The sequence below is a fragment of the Nipponia nippon genome, unplaced genomic scaffold, assembly GCF_047370975.1.
Source record: "Nipponia nippon isolate SJK-2023a ecotype South Korea unplaced genomic scaffold, ASM4737097v1 scaffold_1, whole genome shotgun sequence".
Lineage (NCBI taxonomy): Eukaryota > Metazoa > Chordata > Aves > Pelecaniformes > Threskiornithidae > Nipponia > Nipponia nippon.
In genome coordinates this window covers 56,527,927-56,540,801 of record NW_028262290.1, presented here as the reverse complement: position 1 = coordinate 56,540,801, position 12,875 = coordinate 56,527,927, and the positions used below count along the sequence as shown (strand labels likewise).

Sequence of the window (12,875 nt, the reverse complement as noted above, 5' to 3'; positions counted from 1 at the left end):
CGACCCCCACCTCGCTACAGCCTCCTTTCAGGTAGTTGTAGAGAGCAATAAGGTCTCCCCTCAGCCTCCTCTTCTCCAGACTAAACAACCCCAGCTCCCTCAGCCTCTCCTCATAAGACTTGTGCTCTAGAGCCTTCACCAGCTTCATTGCCCTTTTTTTCATCTTCACTCAGAAACAGGGATCCAGAAGTGGTCAAAAGCCTACGGACTTTGCAAATCTCAACTGAAAGCACACTGGGAGTATTCCAAATGGCAATGCTAAACCATGAAGTTTCGTACATTTAAGGACATCTCCTCAAGGGACAAGAATAGCTGGGCTAGAAGAAGAGCCGATTTGATCTTTCCCTGCAAAGCAGGAAGAGACTGAGCCATGCAGAGGGCACCAAGGAGTCCCTCTCGGGACAGGCCGGCTGGGTGCTAAATGCGCTTTCTGTGTTGCAGCCTGAGCACTTGGGACCATGTGGGACTGAGTCCGAAGCTCCTGCAGACCCCAGACACGGCAGAACGACTGGCACAGGGATTTTGGACAACATCTCAAGTGACCCATGAGATCTTACCAGACCTTCCCTTTCAGTTACCAGATCTGAAACGGAGTGTTCTTGACTGGTCAAAAGATACAGCTTAATTTAATGCAATGTAAACAACAATTCTGCAGGTTCAGCTGGACAAAAGTGTTTTGAAACATAAATGAAACAACACTAAGACAAAGTTATAGCTTTAAAAGAAAAAAAAGAAACTGAAGGCTAAAACCAAGGGAGAGGTGGCAGGGTTTTTTCACCCCACCTTATTATGTTGTATGTATTAGTCCCTTTGCTGTTTTGCTCTGTGTGGTTTTCTGTTTCCTTATTCTCAGCTTCTCTTTCCCTTGCTCCTGCTCCGACTTTACCCCATGTTCCTCATTCCCTCCCACCGGTCCCCCACAATGCTCCTCTAATACTTTCCCTCGGTCTCTCAGTTTCGGTCCTCCACCTTCTCCTCCTCCTCCTCCATTAGTCTCTTTCTTTATCACTCAGTTCCTCACAATCTCCTCTACGCCGAGTTTTACACCCCTTTTTCTACTGGTCATAAAAAGTTTTTAGGCTGTAGGGCTGCCACTCTCCTTCAGACAAACTTTTTTAATTTGGACTTATTCTGCAGGTGCCAGAGGTTCATTCCCTCTCTCTTTCTCTACACCAGCCTAAAGGAGAAGGCAAACGTGGCCATGGAACTCTGGATCAACTTAATTACCTCGTCAAATAAAGCACCATCTCCAAAGAGCCTACCAGATGCTAAAATACAAGCAGAGGTAAAACTGAGCTACTTTATCTGCTTCTAATGTTAAATGACAGGAATCACTCAAGAGCTGCGTTATCTCAAATACTTAATTTACATAAACTTTTTATCCTTGTCCTCCACGCAGCACTGCATTCAGCTGTGTAATAAAGTATACACTGAGCTTTAAGCTTGGGATTCAATTTAGCCCATTCAGCAAACGCTGAACGACGTACCCTGATACACTGCTGAAGCGGGATTACCCCAATGCATAGAATTAAACACGTGCTTAAGGACACTACTCAAATTAGGGCTTCAGTAACATAATCTTATATCAGTATTTGTGTTATGTGGTTTTATACAACTGCCATTTTTGTCACATAAAACGTGCTCCAACTGTCTGTCTAATGCCTAGGCATACATTTATTCTTTTCAAGCACATCATGCAGGGAAAAAAAAAAAGAAAAATATCCAAGGGCAGGGGAAAAATCAAAGGCTAGAACAATTGACTCTGAAGACTATTCACACAAACTACACTTTGCTGCTGGAGTCATAACATCTGAAGACATTAAACGTGGGGGACAATATTTAACTCCTTTATTGACATTCAAGCAAATGAAGGCAAAACCAAAGTCCAGCTTTCCTCGAATTTTCCGCAAGAGAGATATTGTCCAAAAAAAGAAAAATGCTGACTTAAGGGATAATGTCAGATAAAACCTTCTTTGTAGCACACTCAAGAACTGAATATCCTAAAAGTAAGACTGTCTGCATAGTATTGCAAAGGTTGAAGTCAGCATGGATTATGCACCACGAAGGACTTCTGGCCTAAATGTGGCTGGAAGCTTCCTGTTCATATCAGCTTTAACAAAATATGTTGCAAGTGTTGATTTTATGACTCCTAAAATAGACCCACTTATATTTGGTACACTAAGGAAAAAAAAAGGGGGAGGGGGAGAGATAACGTCCTTCCTATCCAATAAAGGGAATCTGCTCTTTCTTGTTTCCCAAATCCCTCCAGGAATTAACCAACCACGAGATTTATCCAGCCACAAAGTGGAAGTGTGCCCTTACAGACTGGTAGTGGTGCGTGTCAGCCAGAAGTGTTTTTTTTTAAATTAAGAAAGACTGTCTTAAGCAAACAAACATAGTATTTGCTTCCACAGACAGCAGAAGCTGCTTGAGATTAAAATTGTGACTGTGCATGGACAAATGCCACAAATTTTTCAGCTGTAACATGCTTCTAACTCCTAAACTAACCATAGCAATAATGTACTTTCACCCCCTTAAATCAAGTAGTTAAAAATGAATTAAAGTCCCAAGAGCCAAACTGAGCCTTGGTGTGACTCCACACCGCAGTCAAGGGAGTCCTCTTGGGGATGCTTTTCACATCAGTCTTTGGGAAGCCCAGTGACCCCTACTACATCTTCTCTGTGTTGGCACACAGCAGATGTTGACCAAATACCTAAGGATTCCTCCTCTGTCGCTGAATTCCCAGCATCAGCCTCATGAGCAAGAAATGGGCACGTCTAGAGAACACAGGCAATGGCAATCCTGGAGACAAGGTACCAGCTACTGATCACAAACATAAGACAGAGAAGGTTAAAGCTACTCCAATGCCCACTGTATCTCACAGGTCACCAGTGAGCATGGGAGGACATGCAAATGGCTTCAGACGCATCCCATCCATCAGCACAGCTTCGCCGATGAACCATTAGATCCTATTGACACCTACTAAGTTTTGCTGCCTGGAGAATTAAATGGGCCAAAAAAAGTTAATTTTTCAAAATTAAACCCACTTTAGGAACCTCTTTAACTCACTTTGGTTCTGTAAACAAGCTTTAAAGCAAAGGAAAATCTGCCTCATAGAGTCCCTAACTGTAGCTGAATTCCTGCAAGAGGCTGATACTTATCATTTTAAAAGATTGCCCTCACAGTTTTTTTATAGTCCCCCGCAGTGGTGCCCGGCAGAGGCTGACCGGTCCGACCGGGACACCTGATGACGTCCGCAGCATCCTGTCGCTCTGCTGACAAAGGAGGAAACAAGAACTCAGGGACACAAAGTATTTAGTAGCTGGATTTCATGCCCATGTACTTCCACATGTTGCCCAAATAAGAACCTACCCCATCCAAAACAAAAAGTCCAGAACCGTAACTGCTCTACCCTCTCTCCTCCAAGAAATATAAAAACCACACACTAACTAGCATTTATGTTTAAAAATAGCCAGGCGAAAATAAAAAGCGTTTGTTCCACTGCCTGTTGTTTAGCTTTCACAAGCAGCCCTGTGAGGCTGGAGACTGTAAATCAAACCACTGGCATTTGCTTACACAAGGCTGTGCTCCAAGGCGGCCTCCCATCCACCTCCGCTGGCGGCTTTCTAAAGCTTGGATTTGTCTTCTTGCTGTGGTGTTCAAAACTGCAATCATTCACGGGAAGGGTGTATAAGATGTTTCAGAAGAAAACTGAAATGTCTGCCTCTCCTGGCATGTTCCAAGTTAAGCTGAGATGGAATCTAAGAAATTTCCATTCACCTTGACCCTTACACCATTACCCAGTCTCTACAAGGTAGGTAGACAGAAGAAAAACATCTCCGTGAGAATAAAAACATCTTTTATTCTCAGTTACTTCAGAAGTGCGTGCCCCGTGGCAGCTGCCATGCACCTTCTGGCGAGGGGCTGCGGAGTTACATCCACACGAGCCGCCCGGAGGCTGCGAACACAAGTTAGTGGGGGACGTGACAAGCCCCGACAAGGAGCAGAGCACCGAAGGCTTGCTCTGCTCTGTCCAAAAAGCGTGGGATGATCTAACCCATCGGTGTGATTAGCACTGGATGGAGACACGATTTTTTTTTTTTTAATATTTTATAATGCAGCCAATTATTCATAGGAAGTGGAGGGGAAAAATAAACCAGCTGTAAAGGTTAGTAGGCCAAGCATTTAGAAATACCAGGCCATGTAAACTAGAAGGAAAAGACCAGGCTGAACACTAGCTTGTAATGGCTTTCAAAGGGAAAGCCCATCAGAGCAAGAAACTGCAGGAGAGCTAGGAAGTGGCAAGCACTCCTGTTCCTCCTCCCCCAGCAGGCAGGGCCACTGCCCAGACTGCCCAAGGACGAGCTGTTCCCACGTGTCCTCATGTCACCCCTGCAGAAAGGTCCAGGGATGCCAGAGCGATCCACAGCCGGGAGCTTCGGCCGTGCCTGGGTGGGTTGCGTGCCACCCTACAGCCCTCTGTGCAAACTTCTGTGGGTCTGGCTCGCCCACGGGGCTGCAGGGCTGGTGGGGAGCAGCTGAAGCCCCGACCCAGAGTGAGAAGCACTCGGCTGTTAGCCTGCGTGCCAGCATCTCCGGCACGGGCGAGGAAACCGAGGAGCAGAAGAGGGAATAGATACTTATTGAACTGACACACACTGCCAGCTCTGGAGACAGCAAATGATCGTTGCCCTGAAAATGAGATCCTCGGTGCTCCCAGCTTTACAGATGAGCTCCATAAAAGAACAAGACCAACCCTGAGAAAGACTGAAACGCCTGATGGGCACGCTACCTAATTTAGCCAGTGCATTTATTCCCTTTGATGTCAGGATCCAGTAGACCAGACCAGATGAACCCACTCACTTTCCCACCACCTTTCCCGACCCTTTTGGAGGGTACCTCTGGGTATCCATCCATGTGTTGGGCATTCAGCTGGCCCCAGAAGCGGCTTGAGGAAAACATGAACAAAGGAAGCCCCAAACCTCCAGATGGAGGTGGAAATGATGGCAGGGTGGTCAAACCACAACTCCAAACTCCAGTCCCCCATCCAGAGAGGCTGATGACCCACTAAAGCTGAGGAGAAACAAGTTGCCCTGCGCTCAACAGCTTGTTTTCTGAGGCAGCACCCGAACTGTGGGGAAGCTGCGGTCAACAGTGCAAACCTGCCAAAGCCAGCTGTGTTCCATTTCAATGCACCCCTCTGTCTTCCCCCTCAAAACCAAGGTGTAAGAAATGAAGAAAACGGTGCCTGCCCTCATCTCATCTGAACAGGGACGCAGCCAGGAGATGATACGTGATCAACAACAGACCCTTGAGGGTCTAACAGCCCTGAAGACCGGGCAAATGGCACTTGGAAGAAGGAGCAGAAGGGAAGCAAAAGAAAAGGTGGGTGTTTGAAAGCAACTGGAGCAGATTTGTGGCTCCAGCCCCCCTGTAAATGCTTCTCTCAACAAGGAGTTACCTTGAGAAATTTTAGAAAGAATATGTCTATCCAGCTTGTACGCTTGCTGTCTGCAGCGCCCACATACCCAGCTCAGACACAAGCCAACAACAGCAAAATTTACCAGCACTGTAATTTATAAATCCTGCTGTATGCAAAAGCCCTGCAGGTTCAGAGGCCTTTGCCCATGACCAGCTCAGCTAATGCCTATTTTGCCACTTCCTTAAACTGTACTCCAACCGCAACACACCCTATCAATAAGGCAAATTATCGCCTTAGAAACAAGTCGTACCATCAACCAGTCTCAGAAAACATACCTTAAATGTAAATAAAAAATGGCCTTTTAACATGGCTTGACTTAAGCCAGTTAAAAGGAATTGCCTGATGAGAATGACAAGGTTTTTCTTTTCCCCACGCACTTCTTGCATGCGGAGTTTCTGGTTGCTTTACATAGTCTGCCTCAGCACTACTTCACTGAGTAGGGCTAACTGCATTCATCCATGTTAAAAAAAAAATGGAGTTTATTACCAATTCAACTTCCTTATTTTGGCAGAAAGAAAGAATTTACTTTTTTCTCACAATTACTGTAAAACAAGAAGTTTCATGATTTTTCAGCCAATACTAAGAAATCAAAAAGAAGGACTGAAGCAAGGGGCTGGGGAAACCTTACCAAAAAAACCCACAAAACCCCAAACAATTGGTTACACTATAAACAAAAGAAATAAATACAATGCGAGAGATAGCAAAACTACAGCCTGCAGATGGGTTCTGAACGATAGCCGCAGCATGGTCTCATCCAACATGCAAGTTATAAGCAGCGGCTGGGACCTGAGAGCTGGTTATCAGCAGATCGGAGCCGATCACATGCAGCAACAGGCACCGGCCATGTGGTCGTCTTTCGCTGCCCAGTTGATGAGTAGTAGCAAGCTTCCCCTTCGGAGGCTTTGCAGCTACTGAAAGCAAAACCTGCTTCAAGTCCTGCCTTCGGCTGCTTCTGAAATGCAGTTTGGTCGTGCTGCTGGAAATGAAAGCAGAACGTGGCCTCCGCACTTATCTTTTCCTAGAAGGATGTTCTGGTCATAACCTACTTTTCTAAGCAATCCCACCCAAAACTTTTGGAAGATATGAGTAAACAGAAAAGTTCTGTAGATACGTCAGGAAAGCAGTAAGGCCAAGGTCAGTACGAAATCCTGAATTCTGTTAAATTCTGATAAATTGTTTACCTACAGATTTAATGTCTACATTGCAAAAATCTGATTTAGCCATTTAAACATTTTAGAAATTAATAGTAAAAGGCAGATTAGGCTTCTGGACATACTTAATTACTGACACAAGAGAAAAGGCATTTCTTGCTTGCTATTTAACTGGATTTTTATGCAATATTTTTGCCCCCAAAACCAAAATGACCGCAGTCTCAGTCTTCTTCAGTATCTTGGTAGACTGTTCTTTTGAATGGCAAAGCAGGGCAATGGAGCATGGAAACATGCAGGCTAAGTGCAAACTTCAGAGTATTCTTCACCAAGGAAGAATGGAAGAACACTGAGAATACCGTTTCCCAAGGAAATGAGGCATGTGTAGTCATGCTAACAGTGTGTCTGGCTGTCTGCCTTTCAGTTCCCTGTGGACTTAAAATCATTGTCCAGTTTTACACGTGATTTAATGTTTCACTACAATGCAAAGAAATAAGTGGCTAGGACAGAGACACAGATGAGGGCTCTTTTGATGGAAAGGCTGCGACACTGGACACCAGTGACTCCACAAGACAGACAGCCATGAAAAGTCACGATTCAAAAATGTCTCTCATGATAGAGCTACTTGTGTACATAATAAAACACAAATGAATACGTAGATGATGATGAACCATTAACATGGAAAAAAAAAAGTCGCTTGTCAGTCTCTTCTTCTCTCAGAGGGCTATTTTGTGGACAAAATTTTAGAAGGCATACATTTGCTTCATCAGTACAATTTTCTTCTTTTCACAACCACCTTTGTCATCTGCACTACTTTGGTCCCTCTTGTTCTGTTTTAGGGGGCAGCACTGCAGCTCTTGATGCATGCGTAGCTTCTGCATCTGTGTAGTGTTACTGTCTTCAGCAGGATGCTCATCTTCACATGTAGACCCCCTTGCACATATCCGGTGAGAAGAAAGGTCCTTAACTGGTACAACCCATCCAGGGGTGCATTTTTGTTTTTAACAGCAGTGCTCCTGCTTGGATTGGGTCACCTAGGCACTAGGAGTATTAATAATGACAAACATTTTAGAGTCAAAAGAGAAATAAAATTGTTGTCTTTTATAAACAGCAACACAAAGATTCTCAGTCATAGGTGTTCAGTATAATAGCTACTTAGAGAAGAAGAGTGGGTACTTAAGCTTTGCACTAAAAGGTCTGACACATGCATGTATATACACTGCTACAGGAATTTGTTCTCCATCCAGCAGAATCCAGAGCTTTACATTATGACCTGAAGACAAGAAAACCAGAGAGATTTTCTCCTTAAGAAAACTATTATCATATTCCCAATTACTTTGAATATCAAACAATTCCGAGCTCATTTCCACAGCCTGCACGTGCAGGCGCTGCACACTGAGGTGCTCAACATCATCAAGGGTAATAAATGGTTCTCTGTACCTAGCAACTGGGATTCAGTTGTGGAGAAACTCCTGAGGAAACCTCCTTCTCCTCCACAGATGAAATGTCACTCCTTTTACAAATGTGGGCTTACCAACCTCAGAGAGTATTTTCAGACTACATGCTAGCAGAACGCATGCCAGCAAGTGACTTCTTATGAGCAAGAAAATGGAAACACAAACAGGAGGGTGAAGAAATGAAGTCTCAGGCAAGGAAGATGTAGGCACTATGTTTGGGAAAAACTTTCTACAGTAAAAGTCGTTAAACTTTGGGACATAACCCTGGGGAGAGGATAAGCCTTCATTGTGAGTTTTTTAGGAACAAGCGAGACAAACGTATGTCAGGAAAGTTATAAGAGGAGCTTTAGGGCCAAGGGATGACCCCTGAGCCTCTTCCAATCCTAACTCCTTTGGTCCTGTGATGAACAGTCAAAACATAAAAATGTAATAAACAAAAGGAAAGGAGTAATGGAGGTCACTTTAGACAGTAGTTAGCAAACCACCTCCCAAAGTCTCTCTGAAGGGCCGTCAAAGTTTCCTCAGGAAGTGACAAAGACAAGAAACTTTGCCTTAGTCCTAAACCTGGCAATCTCTTCTGCGGTTGCCACACACAATTATGTCAGGACTTGGCAGAGTTGTAAATCGCTCCTCCAGCCCGCATAAAGAAAATATCAGGAGCCAAGGCACATGGCACTCAGCAGCCACAGCCAGATTAGGAAACCTGGCAGCTGCACGCCCGGCCGCATTTCAGCACTGAAGCACAGCTCAGGAACACAGCAGCCCCCCTCCACCCTTCTCGCCTTCACCCCCTCGAGAGGGTGCCCACGCAGGACAGAAACATCGCGCAAGTCAAATGGGAGCTGCGCTTCATTCCACCGTATAAACTGAGCTGCAGCTAAAACTCGCTCAGGCCCAGAAGCAGGTGGCCTCTAACGCAGGGACAACTGCTGCCAACAACCAACCGACTGGACTGAGGGACCAGGAAGAGTTCGGGGTGACAAGACAGCACCTGGAGCAGATGCTCAAGTTTTTGCACTTAGGAAGATGAACACCTTCCGCATGCAGATACCTCACTGCCCAGCAGCGATAATTTACTGGGGGAAGTAGTTTAGGAGCAGGCTTGAGGCCACTTGCGTGGCAGCACGCTCAAGAGAGCCATTAAAATAGTACCTCAGTAGCTCTTACAGCTAAGGCTGTGAGGCACTGAGCAATCAGGCAGGCATCCTGGTCCTGCCAGCCCACCAGCAAGCTGGAACCACCTCTCCTCAAAGAGCACTGCCTTCCCAAATTCATGAATAACAAAGCTCCGCCATCAACAAAGCCTGCCTTCCAAACTGACTCACCCCTAGGCCTTGAGCCGCCCCACATCTCCTCTCTGTCCTTCTCTTGCTGGTGCCTCCTTCAGCATCTACAAACCCCACGACCATCCCCTCTTGTGCACTACTCCAGGCTGCTCCAAATCGCTCCCATCACACCCAGAGAGTTTTAAAAACCCCAAGATACTCTGGAGGAGGAGGAAGTGAAATGCAGATACGCAAATCCCAGTTTTGTTAGATTTATGCTAAAAGTTACAGGCCAGGTTCCTTCCTGGCAAGGCAGGTTTACATCCAGGAGCATCACTCCCCCATCTCTACTGCAATGGCTCCAGGCCAAACACTGGCCCTGGAGTACGGGAGTGCTACAGCTGATAGGGCTGGCAGCATGGAGCACAGCCCTGGTTTCTCTATTTCCCTCTCTCCTCACCCTCCCATCTAGACCCTCTACAGCCAAATGGGGCTTCAGGGCTTGTGGAGAAGCTGGCTTTGCAAACGTTGCACCAGCTGCCATTTTTCCTCATTGGGGGAATTCTGAGCTGGCAGAAATAGCCCAAGCCCAGGACCTTTGTACAGCTGAGGGCCACAGACCATCAGTGATCCTCCTGTCTGATTTAGAGGTGCAGCCTAGAGCTTCGTTCAGCAGTGGAGAGCGATACAGGTTTACAAACCGGTTTAATCCCCATTTCTATCAAGGATAGGAACTCATCTTGGGACTTGGATATGCCAGACTTGACTGATTATCAGGCGATCTACTAGATACAATAGAGATCAACCTACCAGGTCCAGGGCCTACTGAAAAGACAACTGCCGAGATTCCTTTTGGTAGATCTGAAAACGTATTTTTGAGTTGACATCTAGCTTTCAAGCAGATCAGAAGATTAATGCCTGCACTTGTTCACAAGGACAGGTATGGAGTTTCCCTGTTCTGGAAATCTGTCTGAACTTCCCGAGGAGATTCGTTATATGAAGGATTCCTCTCTTTTGGGAAAACAGCGTATCAACCTCCATGGTAAATGAGATGCCTATGAACAGAAGTAGATGGTTTTCTAGGATGATACCCTATTAAAACTCAGGAAGGAACACCTCACTAACTACTAAGCCACTATAACTACACACATTTACATCCTCCTAAGTGTTCCCACTGCCACCCTATCATTTTAATGAATCTACAGAGTAATTGCATACTCCTCGTAACACAGAGCTGCTTTATAGGTTTCTTTTCCTGTCTTAAAAGAAGTAAACAATTGCCTTGCAAAATCTCCAGTACATTTTAATGTTACAAAACAGCAATAAATAATGGGCAAGAGGAATGTCATTCCACAAGACACTTCATCTCTATAAAATTACAGGATTTTCTGCTGGGGAAGAAAAAAATAAAGACACACCCACGTATTCTACCACAGACTCCTGACGTTTGTGTAAACCACATTTATTTTGCCTCTATGCCATTTTAAAAGTTGAAGGCAGGAATTCTAACCAAGAAAGGAGGAACGGTCACTGCCAAATACTTTGGGTTGAACTCTCCAGTGCCCTGGTACCACCTCCTGGCACTTACTCCTGGGGTAAGTGTCAACACAAATCAGAGAGAACTGGAGTGTCTGTATTTGTTTGGTTTTTTAAATGTTCAACTCACTTGTACTGCACGAAAGAGAATTCACTCTAAAACGCCTTCACTCGTGCAGCTTTTCTGAATGTTTATGGAGATGCGGACCTAAAAGCAGCCTAACTCGCCCCTGGTAATTCGAGATGTTTGATTTTAAAAAGGAGCTAAGTAGTGATGCTCTGCTCGGCACTGTCAGCAGAGGCGGCTCTGTTCTCCCAGCGGTGTTTGTAACAAGTCGGCGAGCACATTTTGCTGTGAAGCTCCCTGCGTGCTGGGCAGAGAGGGGGCAGGCGGAGCCAAACTGCAAAGCTAAGCACATTGCTGCTCCAGATGTGAAACGCGCAGACGGCTTCGCCAAAAAGCAAAAGAAGAAAAAGCAACGGCAGAAAGGACATTCCTGTAAGGAGCCGAGCGAAGAGAAGCACTGGATAAACCCAGGCAAGGAATTAAACAAAGCACCGACGCAGCACAGAGGTGACAGGGGGCCGAGGCGCCCGGGAGAAGGAGCCACCCGGAATGCCGTCCCGGGCCGGGCAGCGCTGCTGCTGCGGCTGCCGCTTCCCTCGGTTTCGCTTCCCACCGCCGCTGCAGGGGCTCGGTGAAACCAGCGCCGCGAGTGACGGGACCTTAAACCCCGCCGCCGGGATGGCGGGCAGCAAAACCCTCCCGGACGCCTTTTCGGGGCTCCGGCAGCGGAGGGAGATCCGCCGCGGGGCCGTCGCCGCCTCCCGCGGCCGGGCAGAGGCGGCTCTCCGGCGGCCCCCGCCTGGGCAGCGCCGGGGGGAGGCACCCCCCCAGAGAGAGCCCCTCACTTTCCCGCCCCCCCCCCCCAAAGCGTTACGGCCTTCTCACTTTTAAAAAGTTCAGAAACAAGACAAAAAGAAACAAAAAACACCACCAAAGGCTCCCCCCGCCCCCCGGTGCGCGACTGCCAAGTCTCGGCGTGGAGGAATTCACCGCGGCCCAGCTCCCCCCGCCCGGGACGGGGAGACGCGGCGCCCTCCCGGGGGGGACGGAGAGGGCTGGAAGCGTTCCCCTTTCTAGCGAGCACCCCATCTCCCTCAGCCCCCGCCTGCGGGATGGGAAAGAAAGGAGGGAAGCGGACCCCCCCCCCCAATCCCCTCTACTCACTCCAAGCAGACACACTTTCAGCTCGCGTATCGCCATCATCTGCCCGGGGCCCGGCCGCTCCGCATCCCCCGGCTCCCCGCCGCCGCCGCACCGCGCCACCGCCCCCGGGGCCGCCCCCGCCGCCGCCGGTCACATGCGCCCGGGCCCGGCCCCGCCTCGCCGTTGCCCGCCCGCTCGCTCGCCCGCCCCGCGGCTGCCGAGGGTCGCGGGGTGCCGGCTGCTGCCAGCGAGCCGGGGCGGGCACCGGGTCGTTCCTCGGCTTGGAGGAGGGAATCGTCTCGGTGCTGCCAACCGCGCCTTAACGCTGCGCCCCGGAGCGGCCGTGTGAGCGGGGAGGTGTTGTGTAAATACGTGCTGTCGTGAGGGAAAACAAGCGGTGAGAGACTGCATCCTGCATGGGACGGCACGGGCGCCTAGTCCCACACACCATGTGCTGGGCTAGGTAACAGGAGCTGGGCTGCTTCGGTTGCGAACGATCTGGATCCCATCTACCTTTTTTTTTTTTTTTTTTTTTCCCCCCTTAGTTTGACTTACTACGTGCAGAAAACATTGAAAAGGAGTAACTCCATTTTTACCCAATCCTAGTAATACATACCCATTTTTGATTAAAACAGTCCACCTCGGGCTGATCGTGGGGCTGCACCCCACACATCAAAAAGTTATGCTAAATACTACATTGCAGCTAATGTTAGGACCAGTCCACCAAAATCAGTGAGGGGGAGTTCGTAACCACTCTTCTCTCCTCTCGGTAGCCAA

General features: G+C 47.7%; 1 protein-coding gene across 2 annotated transcripts in view; it reads right to left on the bottom strand.

Annotated features, from left to right (window-relative positions):
• The window catches only part of RAB31 (RAB31, member RAS oncogene family), a 64,117-nt gene extending 51,887 nt beyond the window's left edge, over positions 1–12,230 (bottom strand). Inside the window, exon 1 of one of the 2 annotated variants that reach the window (XM_087756765.1) lies at positions 12,120–12,230. In XM_087756765.1, the coding sequence (XP_087612891.1) occupies positions 12,120–12,158 (39 nt within the window). In that variant the 5' untranslated portion in view covers positions 12,159–12,230. The remainder of the gene's footprint in view (positions 1–12,119) is intronic. The other variant, XM_087756773.1, reaches the window with a different exon arrangement.
• Between the last annotated feature and the right edge of the window lie 645 nt (positions 12,231–12,875).